The sequence below is a fragment of the Bos indicus x Bos taurus genome, chromosome X (assembly GCF_003369695.1).
Source record: "Bos indicus x Bos taurus breed Angus x Brahman F1 hybrid chromosome X, Bos_hybrid_MaternalHap_v2.0, whole genome shotgun sequence".
In the NCBI taxonomy this organism is placed as follows: Eukaryota; Metazoa; Chordata; class Mammalia; order Artiodactyla; family Bovidae; genus Bos; species Bos indicus x Bos taurus.
Window position 1 is genome coordinate 57,060,210 of NC_040105.1, and position 22,352 is coordinate 57,082,561.

The window sequence follows — 22,352 nt, forward strand, 5'->3', positions numbered from 1 at the left end:
CCGCGGAAGCGCGATTTTCGGTCGGCAAACACTTCCCTAGCGACGAGTCCCATGACACAGGAATGTCACAGTGTCGCATCACAATGAGTAGTCTAATGATAGCTCAAAAACCAAATCTAATGACCTGGATTCTGGTAAAATCCTAAACTGCAATTCACTTAACCGGCCAGTTTTTTTTCTCTTGTCTCGGTTTCCAAAACGCTGAACTTCCGGAGTAGACTCCTCCCCCTCTATTCCTGACCGGTGGTTTGGTCCGACCCAATTCTACTGACAGGAGAGACAAACCGCGTCGGCGCAGAAAGCTGTTGGGGGGGTGGGGGGGAGGAACATGGCGCAAGCTCTGTCTGAAGAGGAGTTTCAGCGGATGCAGGTACCGCTCGGCGAGGAAAAGCAGGCTAGGCGACGGGGGTGCGGGGAAGAGAGAGATTGTGCCACTGGCTTTGAACAGGGGTTGGTTGGGATGGACCTTGAGTCTAAGAGGTCTGGAGAAGGGAAACTGAGGCTCCGAGTGGTGAGACTACTGGATTCTAAGAGACTGTTGGGCTCTCAGCGGTTGGATTCTGTTAGCCTTGTGGGTGGAAGAGAGATCTAGCGTGGGTGATACCTTACTGAGACCTGGAGGGGACGAGACCTTTGGGAGACACCCTAGGTGGGCGATTATATTGCTGAGCTTTGAGGGAAGGAGATCCTGAGAAGGCGAAACCATTTTGCCTGGAGAGGAAGGAAGCAGGCGTTGGGTTGTTTGCGTCATGGTGGGGGGAGCCCTGGAGAAGGCAATACCATTACTGGTGGGAGGTAGACATTTTTGTGGGAGATACCACTATGTCAGGGCACTGGGGAAAGACCCCACATGTTGTCATTGTTCTTGGGAGGTGGAGCTTCTGTGCAAGGGGTGGTACCATTGGATGATTAGGGGTGATCCCATTAGGGCTGGGGTGATGAAGGCCCTGAATGGGTAATACCATTAATCCTTGTTGGAGAGAGAACCAGAGGAGGTGAAAGAGTGATACCCTTGGACCACGTGGAGAGGAGATCACCGGGCTCTGGGAAGGTACCCTGAGTATTCTGACCACTTGATTCTTTTGGTGGGGCTCTGAGATGGGATGAAAGGCCAAAGGGGACCCTTGTTGACATAGTTCCTTACTGGGGAATACCATTGGATTTTGTGCGTGGGCAGACTCAAGGGGGGAAACCCTGTGTAGGGTCTGTGGGAGGACAGAAGGAACTCCAAGTGAAGACAGATAATCCATTGGTCCTTGAATGAAGGAAACCAGTTGTCACTGTGTGAAGGACCCTGAGGGTGGAAGGGCGAGATAATTGGACCATAAAAGGGGAAGGCCCTTGTAACTTGTGCATAAGGGTTATCCTATGTGAGTAAGGGTAATCCACCTAACCCATCCAAGGCCTTGTGGGGGGAAAACCCTGAAGGGTATAGGTTCATCTCATTGGATCATGACTGGGGAGATCTTGAGGGGTGTAGGAGACCCTTGAGTGAGGAAGATTGATTCCATTAGTCATGAGTGAAGGGAAAACCATTGGACTCTGATGGATAGAGACTCTTAAGTGGGTGCCAGGGGTGTTCTCATTGGATCAGGAGGAGAGGGTCCAGGAGTGGACAGGGGCAGGAAAGGTTGTATAGGGGCCAAGCCCTCTCCCCTTTAGCAGACCACCCAGGAATGGAGTCTAGTGCCATGGGAGAGAGGGAAAGGTCCTGGTGCTGTAAGGGATGGTTGTTCTGGGAAGAACTGGCCTCAGTGCCCTGAGGGGCTGATAGGTAGGGATATGCTGTTTGGAATGCCCCATACTTCACTTGTCCTCGATTCTTGAAAGGGATCTGGACATTTTGAGAGCCTTGCTTGTGGGGACCCCAGGCAGTCCGTTTTTACTCAGTGAAATTGGTCATAATACCAAGCCCTCTTCCCTTGGGAAAAAGGGAAGAAGGCAGTCCCCTGCCCCCTATTCAGGCCAAGAGGATAGACAGCACCTCTGATAGAAGACTGAAAAGTGTTTAGTGTGTGACGAGGCCAGCCAGGGTGAGGAAGCCGACTTCATCCTGAGGGCACGGAGAGCCATGGAACACACAGGAACAAGAGATGGACTGGGTCAGCACTGTGGCATCGCCTGGAGTCATAGTTGGACTGAAAGGGGAGAGGTGGAGGCAGCAGGGAGATGTTCGAGGCTGGCTGTGGTCAAAGGTAGAACTGGAGAAGGTGGGACAGGGGCTGAGTGGCTGGACTCATTTGGGATGCAGCAGGCACAGGTCTTTTTTTTTTCCCCAACGTTTTATATTTATTACTGGGTCTCAGACTGATAGTGAGGAAATAACATCATGAGCCAAGCATTACAGTAGTGATGTTTTCATTGTGATTTGGCTGCTTAAAAAAGTGGTCTTAACATGTGAGGCACAGGTCTTAAGAGTGATTAAAAAGGCACAAGAAGGGCAACAGGGTCTCTGGGGCTCAGAGGGTTGGTTCCCTCCTCATGAGGGTAGGGGGCACGTTCCTGCCAAATCATTTCCCTCCATGCTTCCCTCTCAGGCTCAGCTACTAGAACTCCGGACAAACAACTACCAGCTTTCAGATGAACTACGCAAGAATGGTGTTGGTGAGCCAAGAGGGTCTCATTAGATGGGGGTGGCTCTGGGGGACAGAGGCCAAGGGGGAAAATACCTCAGAGGCCTGGCAGGAAGACCTTTCAGCTCCTTACCACTGACTGAAGCTGAGACTCCCTGATTTCCCCACACCAGAACTCACCAGTCTTCGACAGAAGGTTGCCTACCTGGATAAGGAGTTCAGCAAAGCTCAGAAGGTACTTCCCTCCACCTACTCACTCACCCAAGTTTCCCTGTAGCCATCTGACTCATTCATTTGTCCAGTGAGCACCTGCAGTGAACCAGCATGTAACCTAATGTTACATGTTGTCATCAGTCATTCAGAAATTTCTCGTGGAAATCTCCTTTGTTTGGTAATTTTATCTAATTTTGTTTAATTTATTGATTAATTTTAGTTTACTCTTACTTCATTTTTAATTTCAACTACTTATTCAAAATAATCAAATTATCAGTAAGTCACCTTGACTTTGCCTTCTGTCCCCTACTCACATTCCTGCCTTGTGCTCCTATTCCCCACCCCGTCCTGGTCCTGTTGGTAAAGTGAGACTAAACCTACCTCTCAGATCCTTTGAAGGTGAGATAGCATATAACCTGTCATGGCCGCTTAAGGCATTCAAGGCCCTCCTTTGTCTCTTTCTTAACTGCTCTGTCCCCAAGCATAGCACAATTATACATAGTATGTGCTCCACAAACATTTGCTAGATGAAGGAATACAGAATGCAGAAAGTCTGGCAGTCAGAAAGCTGGGCTTCTCTCTCTTTGATGGGGTGCTGATTTCCCAAACTGGCAGTGTCCTCAGCTGCCCAGAAGAGGAACAGCAGTTTCCATGGTTCTTTGGAGGGATCCACATAGACATGTTTGGACAGATGTAGCAATGAAGCCATAATTTCTGAGCCCAGAGATCCAGCCTGTGAAGGGTTAAATACTATGACCCGTGAAAAGCTCAAGAGCTTAAAGGAAAGGGTGTAAGCAGGGTGCTCCATACTCACTCCATTCCTTTGAGCTATAAATTGTTGTGTGAGTTCTGTGGTTATAGACACCCCCATCCCTCAACCCCTGTTATCATTGTGTCCCCTTGACATTTGCCACAATCTCTCCATACCCTAGTGAGGGAGTCCATCTCTGTTCACCTTATCTCTCTTCCCATGCCCCTCACCTTTAGGCACTGAGCAAGAGCAAGAAAGCTCAGGTAAGGGGACCCCTGGCGGGTAAATGTGTCTGGTAGACTGCCTTAGAGGGGATGTTTCGGTATGCTGGGATCTCCTTGCACTGGCCTTTCTTTCTCTGTGTGTGCACTTGCATCTGTGACTACCTCCCAGCCATGTGCTTTTGTGTCTGTCTTTTGTGTTCCTGTTTTGTCTCTCTGTGTGTCTTTCTCCCTTTTTCTTTATCCTCCTCTCTGAGCCTCTCACTGTCTCTGTCTTCCTGTTCTTCTTGGATTCTTGTTTCTCTCCCCAACCTTCTCTTTGTCTTTCCCTCACCTGTTCCTGTCTCTGCCATTGTTTCATTTCTTCTTTCCCTTTCTTTGTCTCTCTTGACTCCTTTTTCCTCACTCCCCTGTTCCTCTCTCTTCCTGGTTCATTTCTTTCCCTGACCCCCTCTCTCTGTTCCATTCTCCCTCTGTTGATCTCTTTGTTCCTATCTCTCCATCATCCTACCTTTTCTTTTTCTCTCTCTCCCCCTCCCCATCCCTCTCTCCTTTCTCTCTAACCTCCTTTCCCCATATCTGTTTTCTTTCTCTCCAATTTCTATATACCCCTCTTTTACTCTCATTCACTCCCATGTCTTTCTCTCCCTCCCTATCTCCTCTTTTATTCCTCCTTATATCTCTCTTTCCCCTTGTATCTCCTGATTTCACCCATCTCATTCTCTGTACCCTGTGTTCTCCCCTCAATGTCATTTTCTCCATTTCTGTTTCTTTGCCCTATTGCTCCATCCTTTCTACCCCTGTTGGAGACCTGGCTTACATCTGCCACTGCAGGAAGTCGAGGGGCTGCTGAGTGAAAATGAGATGCTTCAGGCAAAGCTGCATAGCCAGGAGGAGGACTTCCGCTTGCAGAACAGCACGCTTATGGCCGAGTTCAGCAAGGTGCTGGTGCCCTGGATAATTGAGGGGGGGTGCGAGGGGTAGGGATGACATGGGTTATGGCTGGAGGGCTGCTGAGGGTGGTTGGACAGAGGCTGGCCCTGACTCACTGTCCATGGTGCTGAAACACAGCCTGGAACTGTGTTGGGGGGCAGTGGTTTGACAGATGGGACCACTCACTGCTGGGATTAGAAGGCTGCAGGCCTTAATGTCAGCTGGTTCTTGACCAGGTCACTCCTTTTCTTTGAGCTTCAACTCTCCTGGTGTATATTTTGGGGCTGGTGCTATGCAGCCCCAGGTTATTGGGGGGTCTTAGGTAAAATTCTTATGCTTAGTATGTGATAGAAAGATGTTTAAGCTGCTTCCCTTTTCTCTTCTAAGTTTTTAATGTCTTTTAAGGGGAGAAGTCTCATGGCAACAAAATAGGTATTTCCAAGGCTCTACCTGAGAATGTAGGGCTCGAGACTTCAAAAAAGAAAACAAAGCAAAGTATGTTTGTATGCAGGTACGCAGTATGGAGTATGCAAGTATGCAGGTACGATACCAGAGGCAATTTAGTAAGTAATAGTAAAGATCCAGAAGGCCTCGATTAAACTGTCGGCTCTGCCTTTTACTAACTGTAACCTTAAACAATTCACTTAAGCTCCCTGTTTCTTGGTTCCCAAATGTTAAAATGGAAAAGCTGATAATGGCAGTACCTGCTTGGCAGGGCTTTTGTGTGAACTGAATCAATTAATGTCTGCAAACCACTTAGAACAGTCTTGCACATAGTATCAGCTTAAGTTGGTGTTAGCTGCTGATAATACTCTTTTATTAGTTCATTTTCCCTCTAAAATATTTCTTGACTATTTAAAAGGTTTATATCTATTCTATGGCCTTGCCCTGCCTCAGCCCTTACCACCTATTACCTGCTCTATTCCCACAGCCTCCTTGCTGTCTCCTCACTTCCAGCTTCTTGTACCAGGCCTGGTCTAAAGAGTTCTGACCTGCAGATCTTACCACATTGCTCCTTTCCACAGTACCTCCCAGTGGGTCCTTGTCCCCCAAAATTCAGAACCCCTGGTGCTCACATGACAGCTGACATCATTGCCTCACTTTTCACTGCTGCCTTCCTCCAGCCTCAACGGTATCATGGTTCTTGCTGGGTGAGCTGGGGCAGTTATTCCTCCAGAAATCCAGCTCGTGTTTCTCAGCACCTGCCCTGAGCTAGGCACTGGGCCAAGTATAGAACCTCCTTCACACTCCCCCTCCTCCTCCTAGAAGCTAAAAGTGCTCACAGGGAGGCCTGAGTTCAAGGCCTGTCTCTGCCACTTATTTGCCAAGATATTTCAGCTCAGTTGTTCCTTCAACAAATAGTTACTGAGCCCCCACTGTGTGCTCTGTGTTCTGGAAATAGTTCTAAGTAGCACAGAATAGTCTTCCTTGGGTAGCTTGTATTTCTGGGAGTGGAATGGGAGAAAAAATGGTACTATAGTAGACAAATAATAGCACCGATAGCTGACAGTTATATTGAATTTACTGTGTGCCAGGTCCTATTCGGGCTTCCCTCATAGCTCAGGTGGTAAAGAATCTGCCTACAATGCAGGAGACCTGGGTTTGATTCCTGCGTCAGGAAGATCCTCTGGAAAAGGAAATGGCAAACCACTCCAGTATTCTTGCCTGAAGAATCCCATGGACAGAGGAGCCTGGCAGGCTGCAGTCCATGAGGTCGCAAGAATTGGACACGACTGAGCGACTAAACCACCACCAGGTCCTATTTATGGACTTGCTTGGTGGCTCAGACAGTAAAGAATCTGCCTGCAATGCAGGAGACCTGGGTTCAGTCCCTGAGTTGGGAAGATCCCCTGGAGAAGGAAATGGCAACCCACTCCAGTATTCTTGCCTGGAGAATCCCACGGACAGAGGAACCTGGCGGGCTACAGTCCATGGGGTTGCAAAGAGTCAGACACGACTGAATAAGTAGGTCCTGTTAGTTGTGCTTTACATTATTCACTCGTTTAATTCTCTTGGCAAAATGATGAGATATCATTACTATCAGGAAAACAGTCCCAGAGAGATGAAAAAATTTGTGCCAAGATCAAATGGCAGAGTAGAAATTCACGTGCAAGCAGTCTGGCTTTGGAATCTGTGCTTGTGACCCTATGTTATGAAATAAAATTTAATTGTGAATCACAATTTATGATCCAAAATTTTTCAGAGATGTAAGAAATTAAAATCATACTAGGTAAATTTAATCATAGTTTGTGCTAAGTAAGAAAGAAGTGAACAAAACGCCATGCTAGCAAGTATTATTGTTTCTGTGTTGGGGAATATTACTTGAAAGGTGACGTTTGAGCAGAGCACTGGTGGTTGCAAAAAAGCCAGTCATATGAAAGAAATGGTGCTTTGGGTAGAAAATATGCCAGACAATAAAATAAAAATTCTCTGTAGGCCTCAGTATTCTCATCTGAAAATGGGGACAAAGGATCTTGTCAGGTCTACTGTCCAGTAGTTGAACAGGGGGCTGGCTTAGTTTGATTTGCATTGGATTCTTCATGAGCTCTCCCAGGGCTAATGATAGGGAGCTGTGGGCAATACTGACCCTGGAAATGCTCTGAAAGCTGTCTGTGGTGCCTTGGCTCCCAGATGCAGACTGCTTCACAGAAGAGGGCTGGCAGTGGGGCCATCCATCATGTTGACATCTGGGACCAGCAACTTGTAGAGGAGCCTGAGGTCTTGAATTGTGACTGTGAGGTTGGATGTGGGCAGGTGGAAAATTGTTCTCAGTATTCTCAAATCTTCTGTTACTCTTTCACTTCACAGCTGTGTGAGGTTGTTTAACATCTGTGCCTCAGTATCCTTATCTGTGTAGCCTCTACATCACAAGGGTGTTATGGGAACTAAATGAATTGTAAAGTACATTGGCCAAGTGCTATGTATATTTCAGCAAATGCTGTTCTGATTCTTTGCTTTTCTGCCACCTCACCTGTCCCCTGCTTAGCTCTGCAGCCAGATGGAACAGCTGGAGCGGGAGAACCAGCAACTGAAGGCTGGGGCTGCCAGAGAAGGGGCTGCCCAAGCTGGGAGCCTTGTGGATGGGGAACTACTGAGACTGCAGGCGGAGAACACAGCCTTGCAGAAGAACGTGGCAGGTGTGTGGACACCCTGCTGGTAATGTGGGGACCTTGGGGCTTGAGTCAGGTGTTATCTTCCCTCAGAGAAGGGACAGGCTTCAGAATCAGGCTTGGCCCTGCCGTGAAGCAGTGTTATGACTTTGGACAAGCCATTCCACCTCTCTGAGCCAAAGCTTTGTCATCTACCAAGTGCATGCACCTGGAAAATTGTAATAGAGATAAGAGGTGATAATCTTTCTGAGTTTAGTTCAGCACCTGATACCTAGAAAGTGTTACAGATTAGCAGCTTGAACATCAGAAAGGAGATGTTTGCTAAATGGAGAAAGGGAAGGCAGGAACGTTAGGAAGATTCTGAGCCCAAGTTGTCAGTGGGGTCTGGGATGAAAGCTGAAAGAAAGCTTCATCGAGTGTGGGAGTGTCCTGATATGTGGACTTTTGGAGAGCAGCTGGGGCTTGTAGGGTGGTAGGTGATAGTTTGGTGATCAGAAGGGAGACTTTGTAGAATGTGGCTGGGGATTAGAGGTTGTAGAAGGATTCAGCTGTAAGTGGAGGAGGGTGGGTATCACCATCACCTTGGAGGACTGGGTGGGGCTTAAGGATGGAATTGGGTCTTGGGAAACTAACTTGGGCTGATTTGATGGTAGATAGGATTTCTGTGGTTGGTGGGGCTTAAAAGATTTGTGAGAAGTGGGGGCTGAACCTTGATTTTGTAGGCTTGTGACCATTGGAACAGGGTTTCTGCTGCCAGTGCTCCCTCTATTTGAGGTGAGTCAGGGGTCTTCAAAGACTACCTCATCCATCATATGTCTGTTCTGCCCACTAGCCCTGCAGGAGCGCTATGGGAAAGAGGCTGGAAGGCCCCCAGCTGCCAGTGAGGGTGAAGGGGACCCCCCAGGGGGCCCAGCTTCCCCTGTTGTGGCCCCCATGCCATTGGCAGAAGTGGAGCTGAAATGGGAGATGGAGAAGGAGGAAAAGAGATTGCTCTGGGAGCAACTGCAAGGCTTGGAGGTGAATCTGGGTCTGTTGGGGCTGGGGTGCCAGAAGGCAGGTGGATGCCCTGCCTCTGCCTGGTAATGTCTGTGACATCACCATCTTGTGGGCTGATGGATTAGGAGGGCAGGGAAAGGCACAGGTCCTACCTCCTGCCTTGCTGATAACAATTCCCTCCCTCATCCATTCTGGCAGACCTTGAAGCAGGCTGAAACATCCAGGTTGCAGGAAGAACTTGCTAAGGTGGGGCTGCTAAGCTTTCCCTGGACTTTGCCTTCACCCACTCCCTGCCTGCCATGCTTCCATTAGTAGGATAGAGGGGCAGATTATCTCCTCAAAGCCCAATTTCATCATCTGTGAAATGCAGAGACACACATTTATGTCACAGATATGCTTTCAATATGATATGGGCTAATGTCCCTCTGTGTCTTGTGCTTGGCAGGTCCCATCCCATCCTTCTGTGTCCTCCCAGCTCTGCTTGTTCATTCATCTGTCCATCCATCCATCCAAGCATTTATAGACTGCTGGCTCTCAGGGACTTGAGACCCAGTGGTGAGGCAGCTAATTATGATCCTGCTTTCCAGGACTCCCAGCCTAGCTATTCTATGATGTGGCCATCAGTCAATAGATTGGGGGCATATGTTGGGCTTTGGAGCCAGAGGAGCTGGGTGGAGGTCACATTTTTGCTGCCGACCAGCTGCCCAACCAAATTACTTAACCCTTCTGAGACTGTTTCCCCATTTGTAAAGCCAGTAGTGTTCACTGCTCAGGACAGTTTTGAGGATTCCGTGAGGTAACATAAGTAAATCCCAGTTTCCAGAAAGGCCTTAGTGGAAAGTGTCTGTAAACATGAAGTTAATTTTTGTCTTTATTAATAATATTCTCATTGTTATCACTTGTCTGTAACCCCTTCCCCAACCTCAGCTCTCCGAGAAACTGAAAAAGAAACAAGAAAGGTAAATTTCTTTTTTTCAGAGCTGGGGAGGAAGGGGTTTGGGGGGGACTAGGGAGGAGCTTGACTAGTGGAACTGATCCATATACATCTATCTTTCTGTGCCTAGTTTTTGCCGTCTGCAGACAGAAAAGGAGACACTATTCAATGACAGCCGGTAACTACCAGGGTTGGGAATATTGGTAGATAATATGGCAGTGCCCAGCATGATTAACCGAAGATCCTGGGGCCAAACTAGGAGACTGGGCCTCTGGCTGTGGTCAGCGTGTCCCCCCCTCCACCAATCACCCCCAGGAACAAGATTGAGGAGTTACAGCAGCGGAAGGAGGCTGATCTCAAAGCCCAGTTGGCTCGAACTCAAAAGCTGCAGCAGGAGCTCGAGGCTGCCAATCAGGTGAGGGGCTGGTTTCTGAGATCACTGGGACAGGGACGGGGCTGCAAGTCTGGGCAGCTCTGAGGTCCGTGGAGGCTAGCTGGGGAGTCTGATAGTTCCTGTGTTAGAAATATAAGGACTGAATGCGTCCTGGACCCCCTAGGAGTTAGGAAAATGGAAACTTGGGAACCCTGAGAGCCCTAGGGGTTGGGCTAGGACTCGGCATGAATCAAAAATCTCAGAGGGGCTGAGGACTAGGGCTCTGTGTGCCACAAGTGTGGATGAATCTGAATTGCTGGGGTATTAGAGATAGGAATCTGAAGAAATCTGTGGTCACTGGACTGGGACCAGGAGTTGGAGCAAGTCTGAACTCTCTGGAGGCTAGGTAACTTTTAGAACTACGGACACAGCTGGCCCTGGAGGCTGAGTGCATTTGAAACCTTCAGAGCTTGGGAGCTGGGTTGGGTCTTGAGATACCTGGGAATTTGGATCATGTGAGCTGGGTGGTCCTGAGACTCCTGGGGACTGTGGATAAAAAACTGGTGAGTCTGAGACATCCAGAGATTGGAGCAAAAGTCTGGGGAGGTTTGAGGCTCCTAAGGGTGTGGGGCTGGGTGACTTTAATGTCTCCAGGCTTCCCTTTAGAGTGAATGTGTCTGAGGTCCCTTGGACTGGGGGATATAGTGGCTTTGAGTCTAAGACCTCTCGGAGCTGGGGACAGAAGTCTAGATAAAGCTGGGTCTTCAGTTAGCTGGGTCTGAAGATCCCCAGAGACTGGGGGCAGGAGTGGCAGATGAGGTGTCGGTCTGAGACCTCACCAGGAGCTGGAAACTATGCAGTTGTATCAGTTTGAAACTTGAAGGATCTGTGGCTGTGAGTTTGGATGGGTCAGAGACTCTTGGGGACTAGGGACATGGGAGTTGCATGTGTCTAAAACCCCTGGGGGTTGGGGTCAGGAGTCTGGGTAAAGCTGTAGTCCCTGGGAGTTGAGTGTGTCTGAGAATCCTGAGGCCCCTGTGCTGGACTCTGGGTGAGAGTGCATGAGACCTCGCATGATTGGGGGCTGAGTGAATTTGAGATCCCTAGGACTGTAGGTGTTTTCTGAGGTGCTTAGGACTGGGATGTATACAGGGGTGTGTGAGGCCCCTTGGGATAATGACCTAGAGTGTGGGTGAGCCTGAGATCGCTGATAGCTGGGTAGCCCCAGACCCTCAAGTGCTGGCAACATGCTTCCCCCTTCCATAGAGGAGGTCTGTATGGTTATACGTACCCCAGGGGAGGCTGAGGTCTGGAATGGGCTCCCCTGACCTGGTCCCTACAGAGCTTGGCAGAGCTGAGAGATCAGCGGCAAGGGGAGCGCCTGGAGCATGCGGCAGCTCTGCGAGCCCTACAGGATCAGGTATATTGTACTGAGCGGGCTTGGGGAGGTGGGGGTGAGGGCAGATTGAGCGGGTACTGTGCAGGCAGGCAAGGACCCAGGGGTCCTGCTTCCCCTGGTCGTGGTTCTTGTGGGTGTGTCCTTTCTTTCTTGGCTGCGGGTAGGTCCTGTCTTCCGGTTCTGGACCCACTCTCACTTGTTGTGGGGTGGGGCCAGGTGTCCCTCCAGAGTGCAGATGCACAGGAACAAGTAGAAGGACTTTTGACTGAGAATAATGCTCTGAGAACTAGCCTGGCTGCCCTGGAGCAGGTACAGGATACATGGGAGCCCATGCTGATCCCTCCCTAGTTCCCCCATCTCCCTCTGCTTGTGATCCACATTGGGGTAGGGTCGCCTGGACTTCATGCTGTTCTCCTGCCTCTGCTTCTATCTCATTCTCAGCTTCTTTCTCTCGGCTTCCACCCCTCTTCTCTCTGGTCCCCCATCTCTGCTTTTCTTATATTCTAGTTTCTCACTGGTAAAAAGCCAAGAAGTGTACTAATCTTAAGTGTACATTCAGTGAATTGTTCCTGTCTGTATATTTATCTATCTCCGTGCAACCACCACCCAGAGGAAGATATAGAGCATTTTCAGCATCCCAGAGGCCCCTATTACCTCTTTTCAGTCAGTACTTCCCCAAAATAAGCACTTGTCTGACGTTTAGCAACATAGATTAGTTTTGTTTGTTCTTCAACTTCATGTAAATGGAATCAGACACCCAATCTTATGTCTGGCCTCTTTCTTGAAGCATTCTATCTGTGAGGTTTATCCATATGTAGCACTAATCTGTTTTGCTATCTCTGTGTACTATTTCATTGAATGAATATACCACATTTGTCCAATCCCCTCTTGATCACTTTGACTGATTTTCTCTTTGAAATTCTCTCTCTCCTCCTGGCTCTCCTTTCACCTCTCTCCCTGTCTCCCTGGGAACATCTCGTGACTTGCCCCTGGGGCCTCTTTCACTCCACTCCCATTTCCACCATTCTTTCCAGATCCAAACAGCAAAGACCCAAGAACTGAATATGCTCCGGGAACAAACTGCTGGACTGACAGCTGAGTTGCAGCAGCGGCAGACTCAGTATGAGGACCTCATGGGACAGAAAGATGACCTGAACTGCCAGCTCCAGGTGACACCTCTGGCTTGCACCTGTCTCCCCCTAGTTCCCTAGTTCTGGCTTAGTGGAACTTCCCATGAGGTGCGGTGGGAAGACCATGGAGTCAGGCAGACTTGGATTCCAGTATGACGTCCGAGCTTATTAGCACCAGTGTGTCTCGGACCAAGTCATTTCACTTGAGATTGAGCCTCTTCAGTTAGTTAAGATAGCCAATCTGATTCCATAATAGAAACCAGAATAATGGTGGGAGAATTAATGCTGAGGAGCAGCTAGGGGTCTCTGCATGTTTCTAATCTAGAAACGGAGAGACCATCACTCACTTGACCAGACGTATCTTGGGTGACCAGCACCTCCTGGGGGCTCTTTATCAAACTCACTCCCTTTGTCTCTGCATTAGGAGTCACTGCGGGCCAATAGTCGGCTGCTGGAACAACTCCAGGAACTCGGGCAGGAGAAGGAGCAATTGATCCAGGAACTACAGGAGGCTCGGAAGGTGGGCAACACTGAGGGGGTCGCCCAGACTGTAGGGGCACAGGTGATGTGGGCCAACCCAAGGAAATGGGAGGGGGCATAAAGTAGCCACTTCTATGAGGAGGGGTGGGTGGCTTAGCCTGGTCAGTGAGGCTGGGGAAGAGGTGCACTTTGGCTTGTTCCTTTGCCCTTACTTGGTTTTGGAGAGGAGGTTGACTGGCGTCCTCCTGCCTGCCCACCAGAGTGCTGAGAAGCGGAAGGCTATGTTGGATGAGCTGGCCATGGAGACGCTGCAGGAGAAGTCCCAGCACAAGGAAGAGCTGGGAGCAGTGCGACTACGGCATGAGAAGGAGGTGCTGGGGGTGCGGGCCCGCTACGAGCGTGAGCTCCGTGAGCTGCACGAAGACAAGAAGCGGCAGGAGGAGGAGCTGCGTGGGCAGATCCGTGAGGAGAAGGTGGGTGGGTAGATGATGGTGCCCTTCTGCCTCTAAAACCTGGGGAGCGAAGCACTGCTGATGGGCCAGGGGGTGGCATGGGTGAGGTTCCCACTTCTCCACCTGGCCCATGGTGGCCTGCTCTCTCACAGGCCCGAACGCGGGAACTGGAGACTCTTCAGCAGACGGTAGAAGAACTTCAAGCTCAGGTACACTCAATGGATGGAGCCAAGGGCTGGTTTGAACGGCGATTGAAGGAGGCTGAGGTGAGTTGGTGCCTGGGGACGCTCAGAGGCTGGCTGAGAGGGTACCCATGGCAAACCAAGGGACCAGGAGTGGTCAGGCCCTGGAAGTTTCTGAGATGCTCTGGACTTGAGCATCCTCACCGCACTTCCTGGCTCAACAGCACCCCTCTGGAGGGGAATGGGGCATGGTCATCAATCAGTAGGGCAGAATGTCAGCGGTGCAGATTTGAAAAGGCACCTCTTCCTTCTTCCATTGTGCTTCTGTCAGGAATTTATTATAATACAATCATTCTACTTTTGTTCCAACCACAACTTTTACTACCAGTTTTTGGAAAACTGATGATAGTACATAAGAGGCTGTGTCACATGGCAGTAAAGAACATACAAGCTGGAGCCAGTTGTTTGCCTGGGTTTGAATCCTGGCTAGGCTGCTTTCTATTATAGCTGTGTGGCCTTGTGCAAGTTATTTACTTCTCTGTGGCCGGTTTTCAACATCCATAAAAAATGATAACAATAATACTTGCTGTCTAGGTACTATGGGAGGGTTCTATAAAATGAGGTAATGTATATAAAGTCCCGGGTGGTGCTAATGGTAAAAAACCTGCCTGCCAATGCAGGAGACGAAAAAGATGTGGGTTTGATCCCTGAGTCAGGAAGATCCCCTGGAGGAGGAAATGGCAACCTACTCCAGTATTCTTGCCTGGAGAATGGACAGAGTAGCCTGGTGGGCTAGAGTCCATGGGGTTACAAAGAGTTGGACACTACTGAAGCGACTTAGCATGCACAACATTCCTGGCGTGCAGTAGTGCTATGTTATGTTTTATTAAATAAGATGTAAATGCAGATGTTGGTCCTTGATGTGACACTTCTGCATCCAGTGTTCCCTGTGGGAGTGTCTTCTCTGCACACCCAGGGGCCCACTGCAATCCCTTACCCTCCTCACTGGGCGTGATGTTCTCTGGGGGGCTGTGGTCAGACCTGGGACTTGTCTTGTAGGAATCTCTGCAGCAGCAGCAACAGGAACAAGAGGAAGCCCTCAGGCAGTGTCAGGAGCAGCACACCAGGGAGCTGAAGGTACCTACTGTATGACAGCATTCCTCTCTGGTGGGAGGACTGAGGTTTCCCAGGCCTTGGCCTGAGCTGCCTTCTGCTTTGCAGAGCAAGGAGGAGGAGCTACAGGGTGTGCAGGAGCAGCTCCGACAGGCTCAGGAGGAGCGGGACTGTCACCTGAAGACCATCAACAGCCTGAAGCAGGTCCCTGGTCCCTCCTGAGCCCTTGAAACACCCTGGGGATCAGCATGCAGTGGTGGGACAGGGAGGGAGCACACCACAGGCAGCCATGCTGGCACCCGCAGCCATGCTGTCTCTCTCCCACAGGAAGTGAAGGACACCGTGGATGGGCAGCGAATCCTGGAGAAGAAGGGCAGTGCTGCGGTATGACAGTACATGCTTGGGAGGTGTTCACGCGTGGCCCACTCCTGCCCTGTGGTGCCCCACCTGTGGGCCCACCAGGCCTCAGCCCCCTTCTTTCCGCCTTTCCCCACAGCTCAAGGACCTCAAACGGCAGCTGCACCTAGAGCGGAAACGGGCAGATAAGCTGCAGGAGCGGCTGCAAGACATTCTGACGAACAGCAAGAGCCGCTCAGGTGAAGGGCCCAGAGCACAGGGGAGGCTGAGGTGTGGGGAGGCGTAGCCTGGGCCTGAAGGCTGGGGCTGCTTCCTGTACTTTACTCTATAGAGCACTCCTGTGTCTTCTGTCCCTCTTGAACTTTGTCTTTTACCCTGTCTCTGCATCTCTCCCTCCTCTGTTTCTCTCTCTGCATTCTCTTTCTGGGCTCGCTCTCCTTTTTGCTGTGTCTCTTCTGTTTCTATCTCTCTGCCTCCTCATTTCATCTCTATCTGCCTTTCTCTCCCAGCCTTCCCTCTTTAGTTCTCTCTTTTTCTCATCCTGCTCTTTTCTTCTCTCTATTCCTTTGTCTCTCTCTCTCCTCGGTCTCTCTCATCTGTCTTTGTCTCTGTCTGTCTCCTCACTACCCCTCATACACTCCCACACCTCACCTAGTGTCTCTCAGTCTCTTGTGTTCATTCTCTCGTTCTGTAAATATGGACTGAGCCCTTACACTCACATCTGGGGTCCCTGATAGGAACCCCCTACCCCAAGTCTCAGTCCTCCAGGAGTTTCCTATTGAGCTGGGGAGACAGACTTACAATCAGGTAGCAGAACTGCCATGTGATCATTATGCAGTTAAAATCTACATTATTTCTGCCACTTAAGGCAGAAGATAAAACAGAAAAATTTGAATTGCCTCAGACTTTTTTTTTTTTAACAAAGAAATGGCCTAAAACTGTTTAAATAAGTTGCAGTGATGGCTCTGGTGCATTTCCTGTATCACAAGTGAGAGAAAACTTGCTGCCTGTCCTTCCCCAGCCACCCTGCTCTTGCTGGAGACCCTTGGCTTGTTGTGTCAGCCCCCTTCCCTGACACTCAGAAGCAGCTGCAGGAACAGAGGCACATGCTTGGTGGCTGTGTTTCAAGTGATCTGTCAAAAACGGGTGTATTTCTCACCAAATCACTGTCTCGCTGAGGCACTCAGTCTCCTGAAGTTACCTCTCTTTATAAGGGAGGACTTTTATTTTTCTGTTGCAAGTTGCTGTACAAATCAATAAACAGATTCAAACTGTGTGCCATACATTCTATTTGTCCATTAGGAAAGTCAGATTTAGGTGTATGCCTCTGAGTCTATCGCCATCTTTTCTCTCTGTGTCACTACTCTGACTTGTGTCCTAAACCAGCATCTCTGTTAGCCTCTATCATCTGCTCTGGCTTGTTGTCTATCTGGGGTCTTCTCTCTGCATGCGTGGGTGCCCCTGTGCCCTCTCCAGCTATGGCGTACCTTGAATCTGAGTGCATACGCCAGTTTATGCCCATTTGTGCCTGCATCATCTCTTTCTCCCCATCTTCACCTTTGTTTCACTTCTGGCGTGTGTTTGCCTAGAGAAACAGCTCTTTTTTCTGCTTCTGCCTTTCCCTACCCTACTGTCTGCATCATGCCTGAGCGTCTCTTTGCCTCTCTCCATCTCTGTCAAATCTATTTCTGCCTCTTCCTGCCCTGGGACCCTGGGGGATTGGGGCTCAGATTTCTCTTCCCTCTCTGCCCAGGGCTCGAGGAGCTGGTTCTCTCAGAGATGAACTCACCAAGCCGGACCCAGACTGGGGACAGCAGTAGCGTCTCCTCCTTCAGCTACCGCGAGATCTTGCGGGAGAAGGAGAGCTCAACTGTTCCAGCGAGGGTAAGGGGCAGGGAAGAACCTACAGCCCCAGCTTCTACCCACATTCTGGGCCCGGCACACATATATTCTTGTCAAGTTTTCTTCAAGCTCACAAACTTGGATTCAGGTTGCTAAATGGAGGATGAACAAATTATTTTCTCTGACCCTCTGTTTCATCATTTCTGGGCGAATTCTACCTTTCCTGGTGCCATAAAATATGTGGCTCATAGTAGGTGCATTATCCATGTAGGAGATCCTTTTTTTTCCCAATTCATAGTTATCACTGGGCTTCCCTCGTAGCTCAGTCAGTAAAGAATCTGCCTGCAATGCAGGAGACCTGGGTCGGATTCCTGGGTCTTTCAAGAAGATCCCCTGGAGAAGGAAATGGCAATCCACTCCAGTATCCTTGCCTGGAAACTCCCATAGACAGAGGAGCCTGGTGGGCTACAGTCCACGGGTCGCAAGAGTTGGACATGACTTAGCGACTAAACCACCACCACCATAGTTATCATTTATTATTGTCGTCTATGTCAGCTTCCTTGCCAGACCCTTATATTTGGAAATGACTTTTTTATCATTCTATAAGTAGTTTGTGTACATTGTAGAGGGGCTTCCTTGGTGGCTCAGTGGTAAAGAATCCGCCTACAATGCAGGAGACACAGGAGACCCAGGTTTGATCCCTGGGTTGGGAAGATCCCCTGGAGGAGGGCACGGCAACCCACTCCAGTATTCTTGCCTGGAGAATCTCTTGGATAGAGGAGCCTGGTGGGCTACAGTCCATAGGGTCACAAAGAGTTGGACACGACTGAAGCAACTGAGCATGCATGCACATACATTGTAGAAAAATTAAAAAAACACAGCAAAGATTTTTTTTTAAATCTAAGGAAATCACATCTTTACCATCCAGAGATCACCACTATAAATTCTTAGTTCATACCCTTCTAGACCCCTCTCTCTTTTTTTAAACCTAAATAAGATTGCAAGTAACCAACTGATTTCTACCATCCTAATTGGTAAACATTCAAGTGATGTGGGTTTGATCCCTGGGTCAGGAAGATCCCCTGGAGGAGGAAAGGTCTACCCACTCCAGTATTCTTGCCTGGAGAATTCCATGGACAGAGGAGCCTGGTGGGGTACATTCCATGGGGTTGCAAAGAGTCGGATACAACTGAGCACTCACACATCTTCTGTAGTACTTTGACCTTAATCAGATTTCTCTGCTCCTGCTGCTAAGTCGCTTCAGTCGTGTCCGACTCTGTACAACCCCATAGACGGCAGCCCACCAGGCTCCCCCGTCCCTGGGATTTTCCAGGCAAGAACACTGGAGTGGGTTGCCATTTCCTTCTCCAATGCATGAAAGTGAAAAGTGAAAGGGAAGTCGCTGAGTTGTGTCTGACTCTTAGCGACCCCATGGACTGAGCCCACCAGGCTCCTCCGTCCATGGGATTTTCCAGGCAAGAGTACTGGAGTGGGGTGCCATCAGATTTCTCTAGTTGGTCCCAAAATGTCCTTTATTGCTGGTTTTATGAAAACCAGCATTCAATTTCGAGCACACTTGTTGCATCTGGTTGCTTTATGTCCCTTAAATCTCTTGAATCGAGTGTGATCCCTCATTTTCATGACATAATCCTGTAGAAGAGACCAGCCCAGTTAACCTGCAGAAAGTGTCCCACCTTTGGGATTTTCCTGTGGGCTTCCTGGTGGTGTCATTTAGTTTGTTCTTCTCTCCCCTGATTCTCCTGCCAACTGGGAGAACTCAGGGGCCCCAGGCTCTCCCTTCATGATCTCAATAAGTCTATACTGTGTGTGGTGTGATGGTTCTTGTCTCCCTCTTTAGGCAAAGGGGGATCCAGAGTCTCTGAGGGTGCCAAGACTTGTCTATAGTTTGTCTGCAGCCCCAGTTGCAAAGCCCACCCCCGGCTTGGTTCTCCTCAGTCCTGGATCCTATCCCTGGTGACAGTGCTGAGCCTGGGCTGGCCTCTCCCCCACTCTTCCCTGCAGTCCTTATCCAGCAGCCCTCAGGCCCAGCCCCCACGGCCAGCAGAGCTGTCAGATGAGGAAGTGGCTGAGCTCTTTCAGCGCCTGGCGGAGATGCAGCAGGAGAAATGGATGCTGGAGGAGAAGGTGCCATCTGCTTGCTTGTCCTTGCTTGGCCTTCCTTGGCAAGGAGGCTGGGGTGGCAGGAGTTGGGGGTGGAGATGGGGCAGTATCTGGCCAGGCCCCTCCTCCTGTGTAAACATGCTGCAGTTTAGGGTCTGAGGTGGGCTGGGCCACCCTGCAGGTGAAGCACCTGGAGGTGAGCAGTGCGTCCATGGCAGAGGACCTCTGCCGGAAGAGCGCCATCATTGAGACCTATGTCATGGACAGCCGGATTGGTAAGTGCTCCCTCCCCAGCCCTCACCCCTCATCCAGCCCCTCACCTGCCCCTGCCTTCCCTGCCATCCAGAGCTGTGGCCTCTCTCTTCTCACGGAACTCACCAAAGTTATTGCAAACACCACAGGTGGTGGAGTAGGGAGCCAGCCAGGCCAGGACCTTACTGTCTTCCTCTCTACCCCATCTCTCTTCTCGGTTCCTCTCTCTTGTCTGAGGCTCTGTCATCTCTCCACCCTCCTATCTTGAGTGTCTTTCCTTCGCATTCTTCTTTCTCCTCCCTGTGTTTCTTCCCCTCCTTTCTCTCCCTTCCCTTCTTTCTGCCTCATCCCTGCCCCGCTTCATTATGGCTCACTGTTCCTACTGCCTGTCTAAATGGTTCCACCACTGGAAATTTTCATTCTCTGGATACATAGCCCTTTTAGGGTCCTTCCCTCCTCCCTGCTCTTCCTCCCCTCTCCTCCTTTTCCTCTTCCTTCCCCCACCCCATCTTTGTTTCTTTTGTTCCTTTCTTTCAGACCTCCTCCTCTCCCTGTTTTATTAAACCTTAATCAGAACAATACCACTTGACCCATGCTGAGAGCTGACTGTGTTGTACACAGTCATAGGCATTTTTCCATGAGTGAGTTCTTATCCTGATTTTTCAGGGCTGCACAGCTAGTAAGTGAAGCCAGGGTCTCACATGGCAAAGCCTCTGCCCCTCCATTAGGCTGCTCCTCCCATTCTTCTCCCCTACTCCCTGTTTCCCTCTTTCCTGTTCTGTCTCTGTCCATCTTGGCCAAGGGGGTGGTTCTCAGCTTGGGTCCTTGCAGATGTATCTGTGGCAGCAGGCCACACAGACCGCAGCGGGCTGGGCAGCGTCCTGAGAGACCTAGTGAAGCCAGGTGACGAGAACCTTCGGGAGATGAACAAGAAGCTACAGAACATGCTGGAAGAGCAGTTGACCAAGAATATGCATTTGCACAAGGCAAGTGTGGCCTACCAGCCCACCCCTTTGTCTAGCCACACAGCCCCTGGGTCATCTGCCAGTTCCCCCTTCACCTACCCCATTCACTGTGTGCTCCTTCCCCCTCATCTTCCCATCATCCAGTCAACGTACTCACTCTCAGTTTTAATCTTTCACTCTTCCTTCTGTCCTTGTATCCACGCACTCATCCAGTCATACACATTCAGCCACTCTCCCATCAGCCCACCAACTATTTGCCCGTCTGCCTTGCTACCTGTCTGATCATCTGCACATATCTTTGCATCCATTTCCTGACATCTCTCTCTCTCTCACACCTAATCATCAGTTACCCCTTGTCTTGCCTTTCACCCACTTGCCCAGCCCTCTGCCTGCCCACCTGTTGTCCTCCATCTGTCCTCTGAACACTTCATCTGTCCACCTGTTTGCCTACCATGGATCTTCCATGAATCCACCCATGTGTCCACTCACCCACCCTGCCATCCAAGTATTTCCCCGTCTCAGGGTAAGTCAGAAAGGATACAGGTCCAGCCCCTACCTCGGAGAAGCAAGCTCACTATTTAGTAGATAAGAAGGTGGTGGGGATAGGGGTACAGCAGATGAACCACTCCCATGTCCATATCTCTGGCTCTAGGCACCCCTCACCCCCTCACACACAGCACACACACCTTTCCTGAGCCCAGCCCACTGCTGGGAGCTCTGGGATTTCTTCAAATACCTTCCTGTCTCAAGCTAGACATACCTGGAGATCGAGGGGATGAGATGAATGACACCCAGGCTTGGTGAGGGTGCCATTGCCTGCCACCTTCTCTGACCCCTGATGGCTCCATTGTTTCTTAGGACATGGAAGTTCTGTCCCAGGAAATTGTGCGGCTCAGCAAGGAGTGCGTGGGGTCCCCTGACCCTGACCTAGAACCAGGAGAAGCCAGCTAAAGACCTGCAGGCTGCACCCACTCCCTTCTGTGGCTCCCAGGACACCATTCCCTTGGGCTGTGGTGGGAAAATGGGGGCTGGGGCCAATATCAAATAGGTTGGGAGACTGGACGTTAAAGGGGTTGGAGGCCTGATGGCTGGTGTCAGTGACCCTGTCTTAGGGCTGAGGCCGCTGGGGAGTGGGGAATCCTGAGGGGAGGGGCAGGGTTTTCTCTTCCTCCTTGGTCCTGGCTCCCAGGGGCCTTTGCCTTCATCTCTGCATGAGCTCTCCCTCCAAGAGACCAACACTTTTTAATTTTATTTTATTTTTTAATTTATGTCTGGAAGCCTGGCTACTCTGCATTTGGGATTGGGGATGTTGGGTGGGGCATGGTCCATGTTCAGCGTTCTAGCAATGTGTGTGTGTGTAACGGCTGTGCAGCCAAAATACCATCTGGCCAGATGGGCCCACCCACTCACTGTCTGCTCTGATTCTTTCCAACTATGAGGGATGTGCTTGGGGTAGGGAGGTTACTGGAAGGGGGAGGGTGGTCACTGGGTGCACCTTTTACTCTCTTCCCCCACCCTCAGCCAGCCTGTCTCCAGTTACAGTCTCAAACTGAGTGGAGCAGAAATACCCACAGACATGTATGTGGATGGATCTGTTTGGGGTGTGGGTATAGATGAGTGGACAGATGGAAGGATGGATAAATGGTTGGATGGACTGACGGATAAAGTGGAATGTTGCATGGATTGGTGATGGTAAATAAATGGATGGATGGATAAGTGGGTGAATAAATGGACAAATGGGTTGCTGGACAAGTGGATAGGTAGAGGAGGGACAAGTAGGGATATAAATGGACAGATGGATGGCTTGGGGGATGTGTGGATGGATGAGTGGCTAGGTTGATGGATGAGCTAATGGGAAGACTAAGGAGTAGGTATAATAAATGATAGATAGAGCTATGGATGGGCTTCCCTGATAGCTCAGTTGGTAAAGAATCCGCCTGCAGTACAGGAGATCC

At 50.0% G+C, this 22,352-nt stretch overlaps 1 protein-coding gene across 6 annotated transcripts; it reads left to right on the plus strand.

Moving 5' to 3' along the window:
• Positions 1-274: 274 nt before the first annotated feature.
• GRIPAP1 (GRIP1 associated protein 1) lies at positions 275-21,803 on the plus strand. Of its 6 annotated transcripts, XM_027533698.1 has the most exons (27): positions 314-370; positions 929-1,051; positions 2,538-2,604; positions 2,747-2,808; positions 3,774-3,800; positions 4,593-4,700; positions 7,678-7,828; positions 8,634-8,818; positions 8,996-9,043; positions 9,725-9,756; positions 9,862-9,909; positions 10,047-10,146; positions 11,447-11,524; positions 11,720-11,812; positions 12,538-12,672; positions 13,058-13,153; positions 13,374-13,586; positions 13,718-13,831; positions 14,807-14,884; positions 14,969-15,064; positions 15,188-15,244; positions 15,357-15,456; positions 16,971-17,101; positions 19,082-19,204; positions 19,362-19,455; positions 20,264-20,418; positions 21,256-21,803. In XM_027533698.1, exons 1-27 carry the CDS (start codon positions 329-331, stop codon positions 21,346-21,348), a joined length of 2,649 nt encoding a protein of 882 aa, XP_027389499.1. In that variant the 5' UTR covers positions 314-328; the 3' UTR covers positions 21,349-21,803. The 6 variants fall into 6 exon arrangements, with proteins under 6 accessions (XP_027389501.1, XP_027389504.1, XP_027389499.1 ...); XM_027533700.1 differs by lacking the exon at positions 929-1,051 and having other exon boundaries at positions 275-370; XM_027533699.1 differs by lacking the exon at positions 8,996-9,043.
• The last annotated feature ends 549 nt before the right edge of the window (positions 21,804-22,352 follow it).